General features: G+C 38.9%; 1 protein-coding gene across 5 annotated transcripts in view; it reads left to right on the top strand.

Moving 5' to 3' along the window:
* The window catches only part of dhx29 (DEAH (Asp-Glu-Ala-His) box polypeptide 29), an 87,550-nt gene that overhangs the window by 19,639 nt on the left and 42,812 nt on the right, over positions 1 to 25,099 (top strand). For all 5 annotated transcript variants that reach the window (XR_011885340.1, XM_072252516.1, XM_072252517.1 and 2 more), the window contains 10 exons: positions 200 to 323; positions 1,116 to 1,700; positions 2,877 to 3,020; positions 8,380 to 8,556; positions 9,229 to 9,369; positions 15,643 to 15,787; positions 16,912 to 17,032; positions 20,082 to 20,166; positions 24,102 to 24,190; positions 24,453 to 24,581. Coding sequence is in view for 4 of the 5 variants with exons in the window: in XM_072252516.1 (XP_072108617.1) it covers positions 200 to 323; positions 1,116 to 1,700; positions 2,877 to 3,020; positions 8,380 to 8,556; positions 9,229 to 9,369; positions 15,643 to 15,787; positions 16,912 to 17,032; positions 20,082 to 20,166; positions 24,102 to 24,190; positions 24,453 to 24,581 (1,740 nt within the window). In the remaining variant the exon portion in view is untranslated. The remainder of the gene's footprint in view (positions 1 to 199; positions 324 to 1,115; positions 1,701 to 2,876; positions 3,021 to 8,379; positions 8,557 to 9,228; positions 9,370 to 15,642; positions 15,788 to 16,911; positions 17,033 to 20,081; positions 20,167 to 24,101; positions 24,191 to 24,452; positions 24,582 to 25,099) is intronic.

The following is a 25,099-nucleotide window of genomic DNA, read 5'->3' as shown; positions in this document are numbered from 1 at the left end:
TGTGGAGTATGAGCCTGGTTGGAAATGCAAGCCTGCTGTTTGTTTCTTGGTATATCTATTGGCTAATTCCATTAATGTGGTCATATCCTTTGAAATCCTTTCTCAGCATTATTCTTTGCAAATGTTTTTGTGATGAGCTAAAAGTTTAACATTAGAATGCTCTGGCATTAACCTGCTGTTACGTGTTGTTTTTATTCAGTGTAAGAGTAAACAGACAGAAAGATGGGATACTAGAAGTATGTCCCACAATTCTCACAGAAGATAGCATGCAAGCCCAACATCTGGCATCTACATTGGCTCTTTGGCATTTAGTAAGAGGACAGGTAAGATCAAATATTAAATGTGCATTAATTATGTATCTGATACTGAATTAATTCAGAAAGCAGCATATTTTTATGCTTTAAGAAGGATTACAACTTGCAGCACCAATAGCATTGGCACCTTTGGGACATGAAGTTGTAAAAACAGAGATAATCAAAATGTTATCTCCTGTGATTTCTGTAATAATATTTTGAAAGATGTACGTGGATGTTTGATAAAGCAATGACTTATTTATGCTTTATTTATTGAGAAACAGCACAAAATAGGCATTTACAATGACCAATCATCAGGAGTATTAAGGAGAAAAATCTTTATCCAAAAATTAAACTGACTATAGTGAATCATGAATGCACTTCCCTGTGCTTTTTTCAGTTAGACTTCAACTTAATTGCTTAACTTCTTTATTTATAGATTTTATAGTCACTGCCTCCTGTAAACACATCAATTCTTTTCACTGAACTAACTTCAGAATTATTTATTTAAACGCTGCTCACAGATTATGGCTCTTAATTAAACATTGCGACAGTTAATAATTAACATGTGAGTGGTGTTGATCAGATTACATTTGTTTTTTTTAGAAAAGAAGTGAAGGAACTTTCTAGTCCCTTATATTTTTAATGTGTCCATTGTGATTTTATGCATGGCATTTCAGAATTTTGATTGAATAATCACGAAGGAAATGACATCATATACTGATTGTCAAGAACTTCAGAGGATGTCATTCATGCCTAAGTAAGATAATTTTTGCATGTATTTATGCTTCAAATTTAACAGTATTTATTTAAATATTTTAGGCTGTACATCAGTTGCTTCCACCTACATATCGGGATGTGTGGATTGAATGGAGTGAAGCTGAAAAGCAGAAAACTGAGAAGAAAAGGATAGAAAAAAATAAGCCACGTGAACAATTTATCAGCAGACTGTTAAACACATTAAAACAGCAGCCAACTACTTGTGTTTCTATGACAGCAGAGGATCCAGAAGACTCCTGGGAGAATTTGATAACTGAAGATGACTTCCAAAGCTTATCTTTTGATAAACAGAAGCCAGTTAATTTAGATTCAGCGAAGACTATTTTTAAAAATTTGCAGAGTTCCAGCAAGTTTCAAAAACATTTAAAAGATAGACAGTTCCTACCTGTATTTCAACACAAAATGCGAATTATTGAAACCCTGCGAAAACATAGAGTAGTAGTTGTGGCAGGTGAAACTGGCAGTGGAAAAAGCACTCAAATACCTCAGTTCCTCTTGGAAGATTTACTGTCAAGTGCAAATCCTAAATGCAATATTGTTTGTACTCAGCCTCGAAGGATTTCAGCAGTGAGTTTGGCAACAAGAGTTTGCGAGGAGCTTGGTTGTGAAGATGGCCCTGGAGGAAAAGTAAGATATATAGTTTGGAGAGGAATAGAGGCATCATTTTAAAAACCAGCCTTAAGCCCTTCTTTTGTGATTATGCCATCACTGAAGGAACTAACAATAAGGTCAATAAATTAATGATTAATTTCCAGATTGTTTGGTTTGGGATGACAGCTGGATGAAAAATCTAATCTAATTGGCCTTCAGTACTGGTTAGTAGACTCAATATGGATATATAGGCCAAGTGGCTCTTAGTGTTTCTAACTCTTAAGTTGATTTTAGGCATCACATACATTTTTCAGATTAAGTCTTGACAAGTAAGCTAACTGCAGTATGTGGACTGGTGGTGAAACAGGTACCTAGAAACATAAGAGAATTTCAAAATAAAATCAACAATCAGAAGCAAAATAGAAGAGTTAAACATGGGAAATATCATAAACTCTAAATTCAGAGGGCTTAATCTTGTTGGCCCAGCACTATTCGTTGAAGAATGCATTATCTCAAATTAGCAGAGAAAATGAGGCTCCCTTTGAAATGTTAATTTATGAAGATCAAAGATGGATGTGAATGCATTGCTGATCAAACAAGAGTCAAAGCAGAACAATGACAAAATAATGGGGCATCATATTAAGTCTGAGATAATTGTGGGGAGATATGGCTTTATAACCTTTATTTGTGGATTTTCAGTTTATTGAAATGAGTTATAGATCCTGAAGAGGCAACTGAGATCTTCAGAGTACAGTGGAGAGGGAAACCTGCTGGTGGCAATATTTACATGTGCCTGCCTCTCATTCCCAGATAAGGGTGGTATTGTCCAAATAATGTGGGTGAGTTCATTTTGTAGAAAATCCACGCAAGCACCAATGTACTGAAAGTGAATGTTCAGAGTTCCACTTATCCAGGCTTAATTTCTCTCTATTGCAAATAAGTTTTGAGGAGTAAGACAGGTCATCAACTTCAGATGTATTCTTGCAGCCACAGTATTTACGTGACTGGTCTCGTTTAGTTCTTATAAATTATGAGTAGAATTTTATGGGAGGGAACTCAGTAATGGTATTGAATATCAAGAGAAGGTTGTTATTTTGTAGGAAATGGTAATTGATTGCATTCAAAAGAGTTTATAGTTTCGGAGGTTGATTCATAAATTTCAAACACTTGCAAAGAAGCAATTTATAAAATATGCTTTATCTTAATTTGTAGAACTCTCTTTGTGGTTATCAAATCAGACTGGAAACAAAAGTTGGAGAATCATGTCGACTTCTATACTGCACCACAGGTGTCTTGCTGCGGAAACTACAACAAGATGGACTTCTTACCAGTGTGACCCATGTAATTGTGGATGAGGTTAGAAAAATTCAATTGAAACTTTTTACTTGTTCCTAGGTTATAAAAGTGTACTATGGTATGTTTTGATGTAGCTTAGATGAAAAATTTCATGTCCAGATAAATCACAGAACATCGTAGATAGTAGCAGGAATAGACCTTCTGCAAGTTTGCTCAGCCACTCAGCAAAACATTGACTGATCTTCTACTTTCTCATAATTTTCCTGACATATTCTGTGATTCACGTAAGCTCTACTGGTCTCTATTTTAGTTGGAATCAATGTCAGAGTCTCCAAGTTATTCTTTGGTAGAGAATTCCAAAGATTCACTACTGGAGTCTGGACTGTATTGGATATGTGATGACAACTTCATCACTGGACACACACCTTGTCCACAGTCTGTACCCCGTTCACATTTCAGATTGATGGGTGAGCCAGATGCTGAACTATCATTTTTGAACACTTAAATATTAAATGAGTTTCATTGTGAATCATATTTAGGTAAGGTGACAAAATTTGTATATAATACCACAGCTGGGATTTCACCAAGATCTTGAGCAGATGTATAAAGACATTTTTGGTCATATATTGAAATCCTTTTGCAGTAAAGACCAACATGCCATTGACCTTCCTAATTACGTTTTGCAGGGAAACATTCAATGGCTTGTGTACAAGGATACCAAGGTTATTTTGTACATCAACATTTCCTAATTTCTCTTTAATTAAAAAGTACTCAGTATTTCTGTTTTTGCTACTGAAGTGAATAACTTCATATTTTTCCATGTTGTGTACCATGTTGTTGACCACTCATTCAGCTTGCTGAAATTCTCTTTACTCTCTTTACATTCAGTCACATTCCCACTTTTGCGCCATCAGCAAATTTGGGAAAATCACATGAAATAATTTGCAATACCCCATGAGTCATAGCCTCCCAATCTTTTGGAGACCCTTATTCAGAGGAAAAATGAAAATCTGGTTGAGTGGTGCCACAACAATAACCTCTCACTCAATGTCATCAAACCAAAGAACTGATTATCTACTGCAGAAGGAAGAAGCTGGAAATCCATGAGTTAGTCCTCATTAGAGGAACAGAGGTGGAGATTCCTTGATGTCAATATATCAGGATCTTCCTGGAACCAACATGTAAGTGTCATCACAAGGAAGACACATCAGTGCCTCTACTTTCTTAGATGTAGATCCATAATGTTACCAAAATCTTTGACCAACTTCTATAGATGTATAGTGGAGATTATGCTGTTTGCAGTACGGCCTGGTATGGAAACACCAATGCCCAGGAACGGAAAAGGCTACAGAAAGTTGTGGATATAACCCAGTCCATCACAGGCAAAGCCCTTCCTGCAATTCATTATATTTACATGAAGCACTGCCACAAAGTAGTATCAAATATCCATCATCTAATGCCCCCTCCATCCAGCCGATGCCCATACTACCATTAGGCAGGAAGTACAGAAGCCTTGATTCCCACACCACCAGGCTACGGAACTAGTGTCATTCACCATTACTCTAAACTGATTTTATGACCTCCAGGGTCACTTTCAAGGACTCTTTACAACTTGTATTCTCAGTATTGTTCTTATTTGCACAGTTTGTCTTTTGTACTTTAGTGTTTATCAGTCTTCGTCTGTCCATGTTTTCATAAAATCCTATTGTATTTTTTTCCTGTAAATGACTGCAGGAAAATAAATCTCAAGGTACTATATCCAACTGTTTTAGGGGCAACATGCAATTCACAGGAATATATTACTCCCAAATTCCATGTGTTCTCTTCTTCATTATTGTTCTGTGTGAACCTACTAACAGCCTGAAAATCTACCTATACCACATCAATTGATTGTTAATAACTCTAATAGTCAACATCCTCAGTAAGCTCTAATTCATTAGTTCAATGTGCTTTTCCTTTGATAAATCCATGTGGACTTTGCTCAGTAATTCTTTCTATACCTTAACAGTACATTCTTGTAATAGATTCAAGCATTATCCCTCCTGCAGGTGTTCTCCCATCTCCCACCACTTTATTCCTTTTTTTCATTCATGTTTTCATTCATACTTAACCAATCTGTGGCCACTTTCTCAGAATTTAGAGAATGGTGCTGAATAATACCCAGATTATTCACTGTCTGTACAGCCACTTCTTTCAAAACTCAGAGTGGTGTTCATCAGCTCCATGGGATTTACTAGTTTTCAAAGTAATTAAGAATTGTAGTGCAATACAGATTAGAAATGACCTTTTTGGCCCACTGTATGCTGACCGTCAAGTACCTATGTGTACTGATTGCATTAGCGGCACCTGGTTTGTAGCCTTCCCACTTCGGTGAGTTAAGTGTTTGTTTAGATACTACTTAAATTTTGTATGAGTGTCTGCCTCACAGAACTCAAAGGCAGTTTTCTTTCTGTCATTCTTGCTGTTTCTAGACCATTTTTAATGTGCCTGACTGCTCTCTCACATTTATACTGTTTTTGCCACTTGGATGACTTCACATACATATTTTTTCAGATACTTTTTCACACAAATGCTCTAAAAGCTTCTGCAGACTGAGTTCGCAGAAACCAATAAATAATGCTGTCAATGCTGACTTCTTGAGTACACAAACTTACAACTATTAACAAATGAGTTATTTGATGTGCTATTATCAATCTGATCTGCAAGCTTTCTTGAACTAAATAACTTGGCCTGTGTTGGCTGGTTTGATACAAGCTAATTAACCTAACCTTATTGTCTAATACTGCATCTCTTGAGCAATCACCCCTGTGCTGTGGGCCAGCAATTTGTATTCTATAGACAGTGCTGTTTGTTTGCAAAACTGTCCTTTTAACTTCAGACTGATTACTGAAGTGAAGACTGACTCCTGTTTATGACAAGAAGCTGAACAAAGAATATTGGTTGGAAGTGTAACTTACTCAAATACAACTTTTTGATCTCCATAGAAAACTGAGCTTGGCAAAAAGATCCCTCCCAGCCCCTGAACAGTGAATATTTATGACAACATCAGCAACATTGAATAATGTTCAGCATAATGTAGATGCTATCAGGGGTCAGAAGTGTGTGAAGTTGTTATTACTAGATCAAAGGGCCTTGGGAAACTGAAAGATCCAAAGGTAGATGTCACCTACGTCAGATGGTATACACCCTGGGGTTCTGAAAGAGGAGGCATTAGTGGAATCACTGGATTCTGGCATAGTTCCCTGGGACTGGAAAATTGCAAATGTCATTCCACTCTTCAAGAAGGGAGAGCGGCAGAAGAAAGAAAATTATAGGCTAGATTGCCTGACCTTAGTGATTGGGAAAATGGTGGAGTCGATTGTTAAGGATGTGGTTTCGAGGTTCTTGGAGGCACATGATAAATTAGACCGTAGTCAGCATGGTTTCCTTAAGTGAAAATCTTGCCTGAGAAATCTGTTGGAATTCTTTGAAGAAATAACAAGCAGGATAAACAAGAGAATCAGTGGATGTTGTGTGCTTGGATTTTCAGAAGGTCTTTGGCAAGGTGCCACACGTGAGGCTGCTTAACAAGTTAAGAACCCATGCTATTACATGTAAGATATAAACCTGGTTAAAGCAGTGGCTGATTGGCAGGAGGCGAAGAGTAGGAATAAAGGGAGCCTTTTCTGTTTGGCCGCTGGTGACTAGTGTTATTTCACAGGGGTCTGTGTTGGGACTGTTAAATGTCAATGACTTGGATGATGGAATTGAAGACTTTGTTGCAGAGCTTGCAAACAATATGAAGATAGGTGGAGGGGCAGGTAGTTTTGAGGAAGTAGAGAGGCTACAGAAAGACTTGGACAGATTAGGAGAATGGGCAAAGAAGTGCCAGATGGAATGCAGTGTTGGGAAGTGTATGGTCATGCAGAAGAACTGAAAGGGTAGACTGTTTTCTAAATGGAGAGAAAATTCACACATCTGAGGTACAAAGGGTCTTGGGAGTCCTTATACAGGATCCCCTAAAGGTTAATTTGCAGGTTGAGTCGGTTCTGAGGAAGGCCAATGCAATGTTGGTATAATATAAAAGCAAGGATGTAATGTTGAGGCTGTATAAGGCACTGGTGAGGCCTCACTTAGAGTATTGTGAACAGTTTTGGCCCCCCTTATCTCAGAAAGAATGTGCTGACACTGAAGAGGTTTCAGAGGAGGTTCACAAAAATTATTCCAGGATTGAATGGATTGTTTGATAGGTCTGGATCTGTATTCACTGGAGTTCAGAAGAATGAGTGGTGACCTAATTGAGACCTGTCGAATGTTGAAAGGCCTCATTAGAGTGGATATGGAGAGGTGATGTTTCAAATGGTGGGAGAGTCCTGGACCAGAGGACACAGCCTCAGATGAGCATCTTTATAGAACGGAGATGTGGAGGAATCTTTTTAGCCAGAGAGTGGTGCATCTGTGGAATTTGTTGCGACAGGAGCCCAAGTCATTTGGGTATGTTTAAGGCAGAGGTTGATAGATTCTTGATTGGTCAGGTCGTGATGAGATATGGGAAGAAGGCAGGAGATGGGGCTGAGAGGGAAAATGAATCAGCCACGATGAAATGGTGGAACAGTCTTGATGGGCCAAATGGCCTAATTCTGGTTCTGTATCTTATGGTCTTATGATTTATAGGCATGTACCATATTTGGCTCTGAAAATGAAAATTACTCAAGGCTTTAAAATATTTATTTGAGAAGTGAGAAGCGGTGAATTTGATAAGTACCCAAATGGTTTACACATTGAATTGGCAATGGATCTACATAAAATTGACATTATGTAACAATTAAATTGTGAAGGTGAAGCCTCTGGTAACCTGTCTTTATTGAGATGTTGTAAAGGACAAAATGCGTAGATTGCCTTACTCAGATTAAAATGGGAGTTAAGTACATGGGATTCTTATTGCAGGAATGATTCATAATCAAGCCAAAATTCATGTGTCTGAACAACTGAACTGCAGTAAGCAAACAGCCCAAAGAAATATTTGCAAATGCAAATCTGGTTTCTTAATTTTTCTTTATATAGCATTAAAATTTTTGGATGTGTAGGAGCAACACTGTTAAATATTGCCAGCGAGCAGTACTGTAATCCAAATATTTCCATAATTGGAAATCTGCAAATTCTTGGGGAATTGTACTGGGTTTTCCATTGTAGTTAATGTTTTAAGAAACTATGTCATTTTGCCTGAGATAAAAGAGCAATTTAACAATTTAAAGAATCAAATACTTTGTCTATAGTGTAAGTATTGTACTCCCATTTAATAATTTTTGTTCATTGATTTTTTTTGTGGATGCTTTGTTGCAAAGTATTGTCATGTCATGTGTATTTCTACAATTGGCTTTTGGTAAACAAAAACAGCTGCTGTCCACAGATCTCCTGATGATCCTATTATATGTTATAGGTTCATGAGAGAAGCGTTCAGTCTGATTTCCTGTTGATCATCTTGAAGGAGATAATGCAAAAACGCTCAAATCTGAACCTGATTTTGATGAGTGCAACTGTCGATAGTGATAAATTTGCTAATTACTTTGGACATTGCCCTGTTATCAATATTCCTGGAAGAATTTATCCAGTGCAGGTAAGAATGAGGAATATTTGGTGCTTTATTTTACCATGTGAATTTTTTTATCTTGACAAACTGTTATATATTAGATTATGTTTTAAATTTCATTTTGAACTTCATAGTAAATTTATTATCAAAGTGTGTGTGTGTGTATATATATATATATATATATATATATATATATATATATATATGTGTGTGTGTGTATATATATTTATATATATATATATATATATATATATATATATAAAAAAAAATGTTTGTGTGTGTATCACCATATATACCCCTGGGATTCATTTTCTTGTGGGCATACATAGTAAATCCAAGAAATATAGAATCCATAAAAGACTGTACTCAACAGGATGATAAACAACCAATGTACAAAAGACAACAAACTTCAAAAACAAAAGAAAGAAAAAAATACAGGTCAACCTTCACTAATCCGGCACCATTGGGACCTGAGGAGTGCCGGATTAGTGAAAATGCCGAATTACATAAGGATCACATTAAGTATAATCAGTGCCGGATTATCGAAGGAACTGGATTACAGGTAGTTGGATTAGTGAAGGTCGACCTGTAATAATAATTAAATAAGCAATAAATATTGAGAACAGAAGACTCCTTAAGAAAATTTACTGCTCTTTAAATTTAGATAAACTTTAAATTTTCGTCCACAATTGTATACAGGTTTTACATTTGGAAGATGTGATAGAAGCGACTGGCTATGTTTTGGAAAAGGATTCTGAATATTATCAGCCATTTTCTGAGGAGGAGGAAGAAATTAATTTGACTGTTACTGACAAAGGAGGAAGAACATATCAGCATCAGGTTATTCTTAAATTACTTATAACTGTTGGAGTATATGGTGTTCATTATCGCCTGAAGCTGTATTCTAAAACTTGAAATAGTTAATGATACAGAGTTATCTTCTTCTTAGGCAGCACTGTGCGTCCACGTTCTGACACGTTAATGTGGTGAACATTGGAACTCTTTACTACTTCCTCAGATGAGACAGGAAGAGGGTAATTGGACAGACAAGTGTGTCGTTTTTGACATGGTGAATTTCTTCTGCCTTTTACGAAGTCTTAGAATAATGCAGCATGGAAGAGGCTAGTAAGAATGAAGCAGTCAAGTCCCACAACCTAGCAATATAGTTTAAACCCTCCCAGATGGCAAAAGCAAATTTCCCTGCTAGGATATTGGTCCCCTCTAGTTCAAATGCAACTGTCCCTCTTGTACAGGTCACCTCTACCCCAAAAGAGATCCCAATGATCCAAGAACCTGCCAGTTCTTCGGCCTGGCCTATCTTCCTGTTCCCTGGCTCACTAGCATGTGGCACTGGGGTGATCAGGAGATCACTACTCCCGGCCCTGCATTTTAATTTTTTACCTATCTCCCTATACTCATTCTGTAGGACTTCATCCCTTGTTCTACTTGTGTTGTTCGTACTAATGTGTACAATGACCTCTAGTTGTTTACTGTCCTTAAGAATTTGCTGCAGTACTTGGAGACATCCTTGACCCAGGCACCCAAGTGATAAATACAGAATCCTGGCAACTCTTCTGAACCATATGGTCTCTTGTCTGCCTCTGTCACTACTGAGGCTCCTATCACTATTGCCCTGTCTGAGTACACCATTTCCCTCTGATTCTCAGAGCTCATTACAGTGCCAGAAATCTGACTGCTGCAAGCCCCTGAAAGAATATCCCCTTTCTGCTTGACAACAAGGATCACATTAAAATCTAGAATACATCAAGGTTCACAGGTATCAGTGCGAATGTTGCACTTTCTCAAAGAAGCTCTGAATCATTTTCCCTGATGTTCCCCCCACCCCCAGCCATCTCCTTCCACCATTAAGCTTGGAATAAAGTGACTGTTTTGGTAGCCAGGCATATGAACAAAATGACCCATCCAACTGAAGCATTAAGAATAAGTAGGGTCTCAGTACAGAGGGTTATGGTGAGGAAGGGGAGACCGCTATTGGCTTGTGGTGCTTGTGGAATTGTAGTCCAAGTTTCAAAAACATGTAGAAGGGTATATAGAATAGTACAGCACAGTACAGGCCCTTCAGCCCACAATGTTGTGCCGACCCTTAAACCCTACCTCCCGTATAACCCCCCACCTTAAATTCCTCCATATACCTGTCTAGTGGTCTCTTAAACTTCACTAGTGTATCTGCCTCCACCACTGACTCAGGCAGTGCATTCCACGTACCAACCACTCTCTGAGTAAAAAACCTTCCTCTAATATCCCCCTTGAACTTCCCACCCCTTACCTTAAAACCATGTCCTCTTGTATTGAGCAGTGGTGCCCTGGGGAAGAAGCGCTGGCTGTCCACTCTATCTATTCCTGTTAATATCTTGTATACCTCTATCATGTCTCCTCTCACCCTCCTTCTCTCCAAAGAGTAAAGCCCTAGCTCCCTTAATCTCTGATCATAATGCATACACTCTAACCAGGCAGCATCCTGGTAAACACAAAATAATCTGCAGATGCTGGGGTCAAAGCAACACTCACAACACGCTGGAGGAACTCAGCAGGTCGGGCAGCATCCGTGGAAACGAGCAGTCGACGTTTCGAGCTGGAACCCTTCGTCAGGACTGAAGAGGGAAGGGGCAGAGGCCCTATAAAGAAGGTGGGGGGAGGGTGGGAAGGAGAAGGCTGGTAGGTTCCAGGTGAAAAACCAGTAAGGGGAAAGATAAAGGGGGGGGAGGGAAGCAGGGAGGTGATAGGCAGGAAAGGTGAAGAAAGAATAGGGGAAAACACAATGGGTAGTAGAAGGAGACGGAACCATGAGGGAGGTGGTAGGCAACTGGGGAGGGGGCAGAGTGACATAGGGATAGGGGAAGGGAGGGGGAGGGAATTACTGGAAGTTGGAGAATTCTATGTTCATACCAAGGGGCTGGAGACTACTGAGACAGTATATGAGGTGTTGCTCCTCCAATCTGAGTTTAGCCTCATCATGGCAATAGAGGAGGCCATGTATGGACATATCTGAATGGGAGTGGGAAGCAGAGTTGAAGTGGGTGGCTACTGGGAGATCCTGTATGTTTTGGCGGACGGAGCAGAGGTGCTCGACGAAGCAGTCCCCCAATCTGCGTCGGGTTTCACCGATGTAGAGGAGGCCGCACCGGGAGCACTGGATGCAATAGATGACCCTAACAGACTCACAAGTGAAGTGTTGCCTCACTTAGAAGTACTGTTTGGGGCCCTGAATGACCCCCCCCCCCACCTTCTTTATAGAGCCTCTGCCCCTTCCCCCTACAGTCCTGATGAAGGGTTCCGGCCCGGAACGTCGACTGCTTATTTCCACGGATGCTGCTCGACCTGCTGAGTTCCTCCAGCGTGTTGTGAGTGTGAGCATCCTGGTCAATCTCCTCTGTACCCTTTCCAATGCTTCCACATCCTTCCTATAGTGAGGCGACCAGAACTGGACACAGTCCTCCAAGTGTGACCTAACCAGAGTTTTATAGAGCTGCGTCATTACCTTGCGACTCTTAAACACTATCCCTTGACTTATGAAAGCTAACACCCCATAAGCTTTCTTAACTACCCTATCTACCTGTGAGGCAACTTTCAGGGATCTGTGGACATGTACCCCCAGATCCCTCTGCTCCTCCACACTACCAAGTATCCTGCCATTTACTTTGTACTCTGCCTTGGAGTTTGTCCTTCCAAAGTGTACCACCTCACACTTCTCCAGGTTGAACTCCATCTGCCACTTCTCAGCCCACTTTTGCATCCTATCAATGTGTCTCTGCAATCTTTGACAATCCTCTACACTATCCACAAACATTGTCTGCAAACTTGCCAACCCACCCTTCTACCCCACATCCAGGTCGTTAATAAAAATCATGAAAAGTAGAGGCCCCAGAACCGATGCTTGTAGGACACCACTAGTCACAACCCTCCAATCTGAATGTACTCCCTCCACCACGACCCTCTGCCTTCTGCAGGCAAGCCAATTCTGAATCCACCTGGCCAAACTTCCCTGGATCCTGTGCCTTCTAACTTTCTGAATAAGCCTACCATGTGGAACCTTGTCAGATGCCTTACTAAAATCTATGTAGGTCACATCCACTGCACTACCCTCATCTATATGCCTGGTCACCACCTCAAAGAACTCTATCAGGCTTGTCAGACACGATCTGCCCTTCACAAAGCCATGCTCGCTGTCCCTGATCAGACCATGATTCTCTAAATGCCCATAGATCCTGTCTCTAAGAATCTTTTCTAACAGCTTTCCCTCCACAGACATAAGACTCACTGGTCTGTAGTTACCCAGACTATCCCTACTACCTTTTTTTCAACAAGGGTAGGGATCATGAGTTCTGTGCCAGGTCTTCAGTAGTCTTCCTCAATTGGCAAAGGTGGTGCTGGCACATTGAAAGAATGTGAATTTTATCATCAATATCTGCCTTCCCCTCTCCCCTACCTCCGCTCACTTTCTGCTTTCCGCAGGGATTGCTCTCTACGTGACTCCCTTTCCCATTCGTCCCTCCCCACTGATCTCCCTCCTCGCACTTATCCTTCTTATCCTTGCAAGTGGAACAAGTGCTACATCTGCCCCTACATCACCTCCCTCACTGCCATTCAGTGCCTAAAACAGCCCTTCCAGGTGAGGCAGCACTTCACTTGTGAGTCTGTTGGGGTCATGTACTGTGTCTGGTGCTCCCAGCGTGGCCTCCTGTATATCGGTGAGACCCAACATAGATTGGGAAATCTTTTTGCCGAGCACCTACACTCCATCCACTGGAAGAAGCAGGATCGCTCAGTGGCCACCCATTTTAATTCCACTTCCCATTCCATTCCGATATGTCAATCCGTGGCCTCCTCTACTGTCACAATAAGGCCACACTCACATTGGAGGAACACTGCCCTTTATTCCATCTGGGTAGCCTCCAACCTGATGGCATGAACATTGATTTCTCGAATTTCCAGTAATGGTCCCCCACCCTTCACCATTCTCCATCCCCTTTTCCCTTTCTCACCTTATCTCTTTGTCTGCCCATTGCCTCCCTCAGGTGCTCCTTTTACCCCCCCCCCCACCTTTCTTCCATGGCCTTCTGTTCTCTCCTATCGGACTCCCCCTTCTCAAGCCCCTTCTGAAGCCCTGTAACTCTTTCACTGGACAACTTCCCAGCTCTTTACTTCACCCCTCCTGATTTCACCTATCACCTTGTTTCTCTCTCCCATCCCCCACCTTTTAAATCTATTTCTCATCTTTTTTTCTCCAGTTCTGCTGAAGTGTCTCAGCCCAAAACATTGACTGTACTTTTTTTTCCTATAGATGCTGCCTGGCCTCTGAGTTCCTCCAGCATTTTGTGTGTGTTGCTTGGATTTACAGCATCTGCTGATTTTCTCTTTCTTGAGATTGGTAGAGGACCTTGATCTTGCAGATGTTGAGTGTAATACCCTTCCTGTCAAAGAATGAGTTGATTATGTTTTGGGATTCTGCCTCTGTGTTTACAGCACAAGCATCATTTGCTTACCAGACCCACACAGACACACACACAATGCTGGAGGAACTCAGCTGGTCAGGCAGCATTTATAGAGGCAAATGAACAGTTATGATTTGGGCCAAGACCCTTCATCAGGGCTGATTGTTTGCTTACTGCAGTCTGACTGCTAAGGGTCTGCAGATCTTGGTTTTGGATTGTAGTTGCTGGCAGGTTAAATCTGGAGTAGAACCATTCTCAGAGAAGTTTTGTTTGATGTGAAGAGCAATATTGTAGTGAGATTGATCGAGAAGAATGTTGGGTATGGCTTTGTTCTGACAGTAGTCATCGCTAAAATTTACTCGAGTCAGGAATAACTGTACTTTGTTTTACTTTTAGTGAGATGCGCGCATCTTACATTGTGGCGTGATGACATATGCCTTTTACGTACTTATATATAAAGCCCATAATGAATTATTTAACCAACAGAATGCTTAATCAAATAATCTTTACAATTTCACTTGAATATTACTGAAATATTAAATACACAAGCATCATGGTTAAATGCTGTCATGGAGAAAATATAAGGAGATCATTTCTGTTGGTAGTGAAACAAAGAAAATGCTCCACAGTCCTTCTTAATTGTTGGAGTCGAGGACTTGCATAAAGTTGAATAAGTCCTTGAATAGGTTTGGTTGAAGTGGACCCTGACAATTACTTTTACAGTGGTGGATGGCAAGGTAACCACTCTCCAGTTATAGCAGTTCACCATGTTTCCTTTCTTGAAGATGGTTACATATAGGGAATTATTTCCATGTCAGTTATATATTTTATTCATTTTGCTGAATGCTGATAGAAATCTGAAAATGAGTGCAAAACAGAACTTTGTTCAGCCATGTGGCTATCTTCTTGTTCTAGATTTTAACTGGAGAAAATAGTACCTTGCCATTTATCTTGTGAATCTCCCCACAGAATGGAGAAATTATCGGTAATTTTTTTGTTCTCGTTGACAATTGCTTTTCAAACATGAATAACTTTGAAAGATGATACTGACCTGTGTAAATCAGTTTCTTTGCAAACAAATAATCAGCTACGATCTTCCTGTTTTTGAGGGGTAATTAAGCAGGTCGTATTTATGATTGATTTAACATTACTGGATGCACAGTAGTAGAAGATGAATAGTTTGGGCAAGTTAACTATATTTGTCAAGATGATGCTCAGAATGCAGGGTACTAATAACCTGTCAGCTTGAGTTTTTACTGGTTACTAGAAAGTTTAGAATTCTTTAATTTCGGTCCAGTGTATGTTTGGGCAGTCTTTGAAACTGAATGAATGAGGAAAGCTGCAATGATGTGCATTGTTGAAAACAAGCCTGCAAAGTTAAGTCAGATCCAGCCACTTCATTGATTGCTTGAGCATCAAATGGAAATCAAATCGAGAAGGTGAACAACTGGACTAGTTTATTTGATTAAGATGGCTATCTGATGTTTTGATGTAAGAAAAATGTTCATGTATGTGTATAATGTTTAAAGTAAATACAATATAATGTAAAATCACAATTATGAAGTTTTCAATTTTGGTATCTGTAAATACTGAAATGTTTTCTCTTTCCCCTTCAAATGTCAGTGCATTTTTAATTGGTCCTTGTTAATATCCTTTTCAGGAATATTTTGTTAAAGGGCTCATACCCAGCCAAAATTTGACACCTGAGCTTGAACAGTACAGTGTTCGTACCCGTCATGCTATTCAATGCATGCATCCAACTAAAATAAATGTGGATCTCATCTTGGAGCTGATTAGCCACTTGGGTAAGTGAAAAAATATTTTGTGTCCTCTAAAATAACAACTACTTCTGCTGAGCCTGGATGTTTTCTATTATCTATGTTACTGGTCAAGCAATTCTTGTGCAATTTGTCTCGAACAAGCGCGGCATTTTGTTTTATTTCTGAAAACATTTACTTGAAGTGAAACATTGTTGGTTTTGTTCAAAAAACAAGTGCAGGTTTAAATGTTTTCATTTTATGTTATGGTTACATCTGACACATTCTAATTCATTTTAATATTTGGTACTCCAATAAAATTCTCAAACTACTGCAAAAATCTGAGTTGAAAGTTACTGTTAAGTGCAGATAGAGTTGATCAAATAATTCATGATTCCTTTGTTGCAGTGGCAAGAACATTTGGAAGCAGTTGTATGGGCTTACCTAGCTTCATAAACTTGATAATTATGCTAAATTCATTTTGCAGACAATATACTAGTAAGTGGGTATAAATTGCTTGCCACTGTATGTAAAAGCACATAGAATGTACCATAGAGCATGGTTGCATGTGGCAAATCTTAGCTGGAGTATTATGGAGCTTTGCTTAAAGTGTCTCAATAAATTATTTGGTTATAGCAAGAAATAAAAGTATCAAAACATACAGAAAACTACTGAGTTGTCCATCTAGCTTCTCTGGAACACCTTGCATAATTTTGCACAACTCATTGAAAGGCTAGGAAAGAAAGCATCTGGAGTAGTCTAGTGGGGAGATGGATCCCATAACCACACAGCTTTATTCAAAAGATCAAAGTTGTTGTCTGAAGTCTTTCAAATCAAAGTGTGATGTTGCCTTTTGAAGGAGGGGAAGAAATCCTTATCTAGGTAGTAAGGATATTGTGAAGATGAAGTGTTTTTGATCTTCTGTATGACCTGGAAGAAGTTAGCATTTATCAAAAGGGAAGATTCTGGGCAAGTAGATTGAGACAGTGGGGATGTGTTGAAAGAGCTTGGTTAGGTAGGTGAAAGCTTTGTGTACAAGATGTATCATGACACACCATGAAAAAAGGGGGATGAATATTGACCTAATGGGGGATGTTGAAAATGAAAGCAAGAAAAGCAGGGGGAAATTGCTATGCAAGACTGAAGTTAACTGATTGATATTCCCTTTTCAGAAAGAAGTAGCCAGTACAGAGCAATTGATGGTGCGGTATTAGTATTCTTACCCGGTCTGGCTCACATTCAACATCTTTTTGACCTTTTAACTACAGACAAAATGTTTCAAGATAGGAAAAGGTAAAGTTTTTTTCTATTGTCTGTTTGTATTCAATATCTGGGGAAATACCCATTTTTTTGGTCACAGAAGTTTTTATTAGCTAGAACTGCATAAAGATGGTTTGTGCTTCTTGTTATTCAAATGTCCAACTGGGGTTATTTCCATGATACAAGAAAATCTGCAGATACTTGAAATCCAAAGCAACACACAAAATGCTGGAGGAACTCAGTAGATCAGGCAATATCTATGGAAAGAGAAAACTGTCGACGTTTTGGGCTGAGGCCCTTCTTCAGACAGGAAGAGAAAATCTGACTCTTCATGAAATTCCCACCTTGCAAATGGTTTTCTGACTTTATATCCATAATAATAGTTGCCAGGCACAATATACAACACATTGGTCTGTGCATATATATGTTAGGGATATAAGCGTTTGCCAGCCCACTGCCACTTGAGATCTACTTGTGTCTCATCTGGTTGCTTAACATGATAATTGCTATTTAAAATAAATTCTCTTTAGCAGACCATCAGAATATATGCCTTTATTGGATGTGTTAGGTGACCAGCCATTATTAATTGGAGTAATTAAAGTATTACTTGACATCTTTGCCCTGCACCCTTTCACAAAAAGTCCCTTCTTTCTCTTCACTTCCCCTCCCTATAATGTAAAATGCTCCCGTACTCTGTTTTCTATTTGTAATGAAAGGTCCTTGACCAAAAACATAGTTTGTTTTTCTCCCCATTAATACTGCTTAATTTGCTGAGTGATTCTAGCATCCTGCTTCTGTAATGATTGTAATGTGTTGATTAAGAAAAAAATGCCGTAAAATCCCAGTATATCACTTTCAAATGGTTACAGCAGTTTTCTCTTAGGAACTTTAATTTTAGGGAAAATTGACAGCATCTTTGCCGATACTTCTTTTTTCGCCCACTTGACTGAAAGCTGCCGACTTTGTGGATATACACAGTTCAGTTTAAGTTTTTGTGCTCAGATTTGAAAAGCTTGAAACTTGAATGCTTGTGTGCTTTTTCAACAAGTAGGATAGGTAAGCACCACAGGCCCTGGGTAGATCCCCAGGGGCATTGTGTGCTAAAAACTGCAAGGGGAGAACAGAAAGGAATCAGACATACAGCATGGAAGCAAGCCTATCATGTCACAGAGACCACACTGACCATCAACTACTTATTTACATTAATCACACTTTTTAAAATTCCTCACACAGTCTTTTCAGCTCACCCTAGATATTGCCAGTCAATTTATAGAATCAATAGAATCAATTTATAGTGATCAAATAGCCTACCAATCTAGCAAGTCCTTAAAATATGAGAAGAAACTAGGGGATGTTCAAACTCCACCTAGACAGCGTCGAAGGACAGGACTGAACCCAGATTTCTAGCACTATGAGGTAGTGGCTCTACTAGCTGCACTGCTGTGCTGTTCCAGATGGGCAGACCAGACCACAATTAAGAGAAGAGAAATTGGAGTGAGTGAGAGAGAGAGAGAGAGAAAAAAGAAAGAAAAGTGGGTGTGTTACAGAAAGGGATGCCAGAACTCACTGGGTCATTCTCCTATTCCCCTTAGCTCCTAATTTGCTCTAGATTACTCACTCTCTTGTTCTGGTGCCGCTCAAATAATGTCACAGCATCAGTAGAAGTCCTTATTTAAAATCCTGATTTCAGTAGAGCCAAAAGAAATTCAGGCACAGTAATGGTGGGAGAGGCCTGAGGGTTGAACCCTACCTCAAGAAGTTCTCCATCTAATGGGGTGGTTAAGAATCCAGCATTCCAGGCAACATGTTAGTTGAAATGACATACAGTCTGGGAAGATTTACCAATATACACATGTATATGAGTCACACCTTGGATCTTTCAAAATATTCCTTGCAAAATAACTTACAGTATTTTACAGGTTCTTGAGAGAAGTTCCATTCTATTATTTAACGTGTGTTATAAGACAATTTTTGTTCATTTTAAAGGAAAGTTTGATCAAGTGATATTGCTGTACATCCTCAGTACTATGCTGGAGTTCTTTCTGCATTATTTGTTGAGAACATTGGAAAGGGCATTCAACATAAAATTTTACAGATTTTTGTTGCTTTCTTTTTGTCATTATGACTGAAATTGAATATGATGTTCTAATGTTTGTTCTGATTATTTTACCAAAAGCATTAGCACAACCTTAACTATCTACTTCCAACCTTCTTGCTCTACATCTGTGCATTTTTATAAAAGTACTTAATCACATCAACTAGTTAATTATACAGTTTCTAGGTTCTAAGATTACCTTCTGGGTTTCACTAGGCTAATAAAGTTGGCTTCGTTATCTTGAAGAAAATAACTACAGGTGATGGGGAAGAAAGAAACAAGTAGAAAATGCTGGAAGTACCCAGCGAGTCAAATAACTCAGAGTCCTTCCAGCACTTTCTGTATTTGCTTTGGATTTACAACCAAGGATGCTTTTTTGCATGTTGTCTTTCAAGGTTTTGATTTCTGTTGACAATTACGTTTTCAATTTTCCAGTTGATATGCAACACCCTGCAGTTATTTTCTAGATTCCTTTTTGCAAGTTATTGCAAAGCTTCATGCATTTTAAGCAAAAAAAATGCAAACTGCAGGGAGAAGTCGTGGGTGAGCAGCATTTGTGGAGTGGGCTGGGAGAAATGATGCACAAGAACCTATCAGCAACCCTCCCCTCCACAAGGATGCTGCTCACCTGCTGTGCAACATTTTGTTTTTTGCTTCGGATTTCAGCATCTGTAGTTTCGTGTATCTCCAAGCATTTTGCATTGCTATGTGATTTTAATTTGGCAGAATACAAGTAATGAGTGTGAGTAGTATATAATTTCTAGTGTGGCAAGGCTGTGTGGAATTTGGAAGAATGGGTGGTCTTTAGAGAAAATGAACAGATGTTGGTTTTTAGGGTGAACTTGATGGGTTATCATTGATTATCATTATCTTTCCTTATTCATTCCCTTCCCTTGAATAAACGATGCTATTTTTGCTTATCTCATTTTTGTTTATTTTTAGATGATACCAACAAGTAATTTAAGTTTTATGTTGCTAAATTTGTAGGTACAAAGTGATTGCTTTGCACTCTATCCTTTCATCACAAGATCAAGCTGCAGCCTTCACAGTCCCACCACCCGGAGTTCGGAAGGTAATTGGAATAGTCACTCAATCAAACTGGTTTCTGTTCATCTTTTAAATGATCTGTGGAAATGGAGATTGTAATAACATGTACCTGTACGTAGATACTTTGAAGGTTGTCAGTGGCTATGTTCACTTCTTATGAATGTGATGCTTCTTTGTAAAAATAAATAAATAAATAAATCAACTGCAACTTAAGCAAAGGCAAAATTCAACACCTACTATTAAACATTAACCTAATGTACTGTATACGTCTCATGCCTTGGGAGCTAGGTATAGAAAAAATCATTAAGAAATTGTAATACCCTCAAATGTTGAGGATTAGATTAGATTATGAGAACACTCAGTCCTCTTTTATTGTCATTTAGAAATACATACATGCATTAAGAAATGATACAATGTTTCTCCGGAGTGATATCACAGAAAACAGGACAGACCAAAGACTAACACTGACAGAATCACATAATTATAACATATAGTTACAGCAGTGCAAAGCAATACCATAATTTGATAAAGAACAGACCATGGGCACAGTTTAAAAAAAAAAGCCTCGAAGTCCCTTGTCGATCGACTCCCGAGTCCCCGATAGCGGCGGCAAAAGGGAGAAACTCCCTGCCATAAACCTCCAGGCACCGTCAACTTGCCGATACCTTGGAAGCAGCCGACCCTGAGTCCATCCATCTGAAAACTCCGAGCTTCCGAGCAGCCTCTCCGATACCACCTCCTGAGCGCCATCCTCTGCTGAGCACCTTCGATCTTTCCCCGGCTGCTGAAGCACGCAAAGCCGAGGATTTCGGGGCTTTCAGCTCCGGAGATTCTGGTTACCACACAGTAGTAGTGGCAGCAAAGCGGCTTTTCAGAAGTTTTCCTGATGTTCCACTGTGCTCTCACGTCTGTTGCCATCAAATCAGGATTGTGCACGGTCCCCTACTTGACAGATAACAGATATTCATCGCCGAAGTGGCCGCGTGCGCTGCCGTCGCACCACCATCTTCTCCCCCCTCCTGGGAGAATATTCTCATCAATATTCCACTTGTGTAGGCTTATTCAATAAAAATGTTTACCACAATGTCATAAGAGGCCATCCCTGATATCAGTTCCAAACCCGCATTGTGTGAAATGACCCAGTCAGCTCTATTCCCTTGTTTTATCCCTATTGCCTTGCAAATGTATTTCACACTGGCATTTTTCCAATGCTCTTTTAAGATCACTGATTATCTCTGCTTCCACCACTTGCAGGTAGTGAGTTCCATCTCATTGCTAATCTCTGCATAAGTAAGTTCTTTTGTGCAGAATCTTGAATCTGTGTCCCTTAGTCCCATACCATCAGCTTTTAGGATTTAAGAGTTTTCTTTGTTGACACTACCTAAACCTTATTCACATCTATGAAATCAACTCCCAGCTTCTTTTGCTCTACATATTCTCCAATTTAACATCAAGTCCACGAATATGTTACATGAATTAAAACAATTATTCATTCCCTGATGACTTTTTGAATGGGAAAAGGACTCAGCTATGGCTTACAAAGGAAATTTGGGATAGAATTATATTCAGAGATAAGGCACATGAAATTGTCAGGAAAGCATTAAGTCAGAAGTTTAGAAGCAGTTTGGATTACACAGAGCAGAAGAAAAAGTTTGATTAAGAGGGGAGGATGGAGTATGCTTGTGTAAGATCTGATAAATGTTTCTGTAAATATGTGAAGAATAAGACTGGAAAAAATGGCATGGTTGGTTATCTTCCTAAATTCTGCAAACTTGCCTATATTCACTCTTAATTATTTTAATCCAACAACAGTTGGGCTAATTCTATTGGGCTAACTTGCGCTTTGTTGTGGATGATTGGTACAATTTTAATTGCTCACCACATCTTCAAAATACGTGAGCCTCAATTTTGTTAACCAATCCTTTACATGGTATGTTATCAAAGGCTTTCTTAAAACCACCAAAGACAACACCCACTATATTACTTTCAGCAACTTTTTTGTCTATTATCAAAATAAATTCAGTTAAGAATGAAACTGTAAGGTCTGATGGATAGAGCATCAAACTTCGGTGTCTGATGCAGAGTTATCAGAGGAATGCAGGTTCGAGTCCTGTCCCATTTAGTTTACCAGTCTTAAAGTTCAGGGTGGTGTGGTAGTGTAATGGTTAGCATAACACTATTACAGCTCCAGCAATCCGTATTGAATTCATCCTCTGTCTGTAAGGAATTATCTCCTTGAAACTGAGTGTGTTTTCCCTGGTTTCCTCCCACATTCCAAAGACATACAGGTTAGTAGGTTAATTGGTCACATGGGGGTAATTGGGTGGCAGAGGCTTATTGGGCCAGAAGGTCATGTTACTATGCTGTATGCCTAAATAATTTTTTTTAAATTCAATTTAACACATTCTGCTTTTACAGATTTGTGCTGCCTCACCTTAACTAATTCAAACTTCTTCAAGTGCTTGTTAATTTTTCCCTTGATTATTGTTTCTAAAACTTTATCTATAGTTCTTATTAAATTGAGTACCCTGTAATTTCCAGGAGTGTCATTGCATCCTTTCTTGAATGAGATGTCAGGTTTGCTGCTTTACAATTGTTTGGCACTCCCCTATATCTAGTGATGATTGGAAAGTTATATCAAACCCTAATTTTGAAGGTTAATCAACCCTAAGGTTATATCACAGGCTGAGGCATTATCAGCCTTTCCAGTCCATTCATCATCCTTATCATCTCCACACAAATGATATTTTCTCAGCAGCTTTTTTGAGTAAAAGCTCATACAGAATGCTTATACGGTCGACTTTCACTAATCTGACTACCTGTAATCCGGTTCCTTCGATAATCCGGCACTCCTCAGGTCCCAATGGTGCTGGATTAGTGAAGGTCGACCTGTACCTTGCCATCCATCTTGAAGCAAGTATTATCTTCTTTAATTCTAATGTGACCCACACTGCCGTATTCTTTCCATTCTGGGAGAAAAATTTTGGTTTCCATTTTTATATCGGTTTTTATTCTACATTCATATTCCCTATTACTTTTTTTTCCTTCTCTTCCACTCTCAATGTACTTGATCTGGTTCTTGTATGGGGAGAAAAATATCAATTGGCACGTATCATGTATTCTGTTAGTTTCCTCATTCGGTGTCCTTCTCAATGCAAGGAGTCAGAAATGAAGTACATTTTCCATAATGGTCAGTCATTGTTCCATTACAGTTTATTTCTATCAATCCTTGGTTCCATTCTATCTTGGGTAGATCACTTGTCCTCTCATTAAGTGGCTCTCTGAACGTAGAAGTTGTACTTTAGATTTTTCATTGCTCTTCTCCATTACTAATAAACTTTATAATATTGTGATTTGTCTTGCTCAAGAATTCTCCCCCCCCCCCCCCCCCCATTGACACTTTTTATATTCACGATTCTCACCATATTCATTAGCGGCAATGCCCTCTTCCTAGGGCTTTCTCATAAGTGCTCCAGATACATTTTCTTATGCAAAGCTGATTCAGTCCTGTGTGTGACAATGGTCACTCCACAGAATAGAACTAATTAATCACAATCATTATCCAATAACTCTAAAGGCTTCATTGGCAATTGAAACCAGAAGGATGAAAGGCAACCCTGTTTCTTTTGCTGATCATTGGCTACAAAATATTATTTGCTTTGTTTTTTGTTCATCAGTTTGAAATAATGTTGAAATAAAAGTAACCGTTTTTCCACCTGTAACACATAACATAGCCGGGATGAATGATAAAGCAGGAATGGAATTGTTGCATACAATTAGAGTTATGGGTCATCTTTTTTCTGCATTGTAAAATTGTATGGAATAAATAATATGCTATCATGGCCAGTTAAGATTTTTTCATCACAAATAATGAGAGCGGTATGGTGGTATCGATTAAAACCTAAAGCAGGAAAGATTGGAATTCTTTGCACCTAATTATTTAATTGTGTAATTTTTCAGATTGTTTTGGCAACAAATATTGCAGAAACAGGAATCACAATTCCTGATGTTGTCTTTGTCATTGATGCTGGAAAGACTAAAGAAAACAGGTTTGTTTAGAATGTATTATGTAGTCTGAATTCTCTTAATTGCTATATATATATTGCAGCTGTTTTTCTGATTTTGTAACTGAATGATACTTAAAATATTTTAGTTACTATTATAAATCTATACTACTGCATATAACTAACAATTTTTGTCATTAAATCTGTTTTGTAACATCTGAATGAAATATTATTTGCTAATACAGATTTTTTTCAACATCTTGTAAGTTTGTAGACTACATGATGATCTAGCTTATGTTATTTGTAGGTATCGTGAAAGTAGCCAAATGAGCTCATTGGTGGAGACATTTATCAGCAAAGCCAATGCACTTCAGAGACAGGGTCGAGCTGGTCGTGTCCGAGAGGGATTCTGTTTTCGTTTGTACACAAAAGCAAGGTGAATACTCAGAAAATCTGAAAGAGTGACATTATTGTCTGCGATTGCTTCAATGAGAGTTTTCTATTCTATCTTTTGAAATGTGATATTTTAGCAAAGTAACTTGTCTTCTATAATAATGATACAGAGCAAGTGGGCAAACAGCAGCAGAATATTTATTGGGAAGGGGGGGAAAAAGCATTACAAGGCCAGTGGTATAGATCAGAAGATGACAAGAAGCCCATATTAAACCTGTGATAAACAAATCTATCTCCCTTTTACTGGAGTATTTAAGAGGTTTTACTTGGAGGGTTATGTAATATTAGAAGTGGAGGCTTGTCTTTGAGACTGTTAGTGACTTGTTCAGCAACACTTCAATGCAACCATAACGTACATTAACTCTATAAATATATATTAAATCCTTGTGCATAGAAATACGTACTTCATTTGCTTATCATGTCACATATTATTTTCAAGGCATCAAGTTTTCCGGGTTCAACAGTCCACAGGTCCTGCTATAACCTGGAAGGACCTGTAGA

This window comes from Mobula birostris, chromosome 3 (genome assembly GCF_030028105.1).
Source record: "Mobula birostris isolate sMobBir1 chromosome 3, sMobBir1.hap1, whole genome shotgun sequence".
Classification (NCBI taxonomy): Eukaryota; Metazoa; Chordata; class Chondrichthyes; order Myliobatiformes; family Myliobatidae; genus Mobula; species Mobula birostris.
This window is presented reverse-complemented; position numbering and strand designations above follow the sequence as displayed.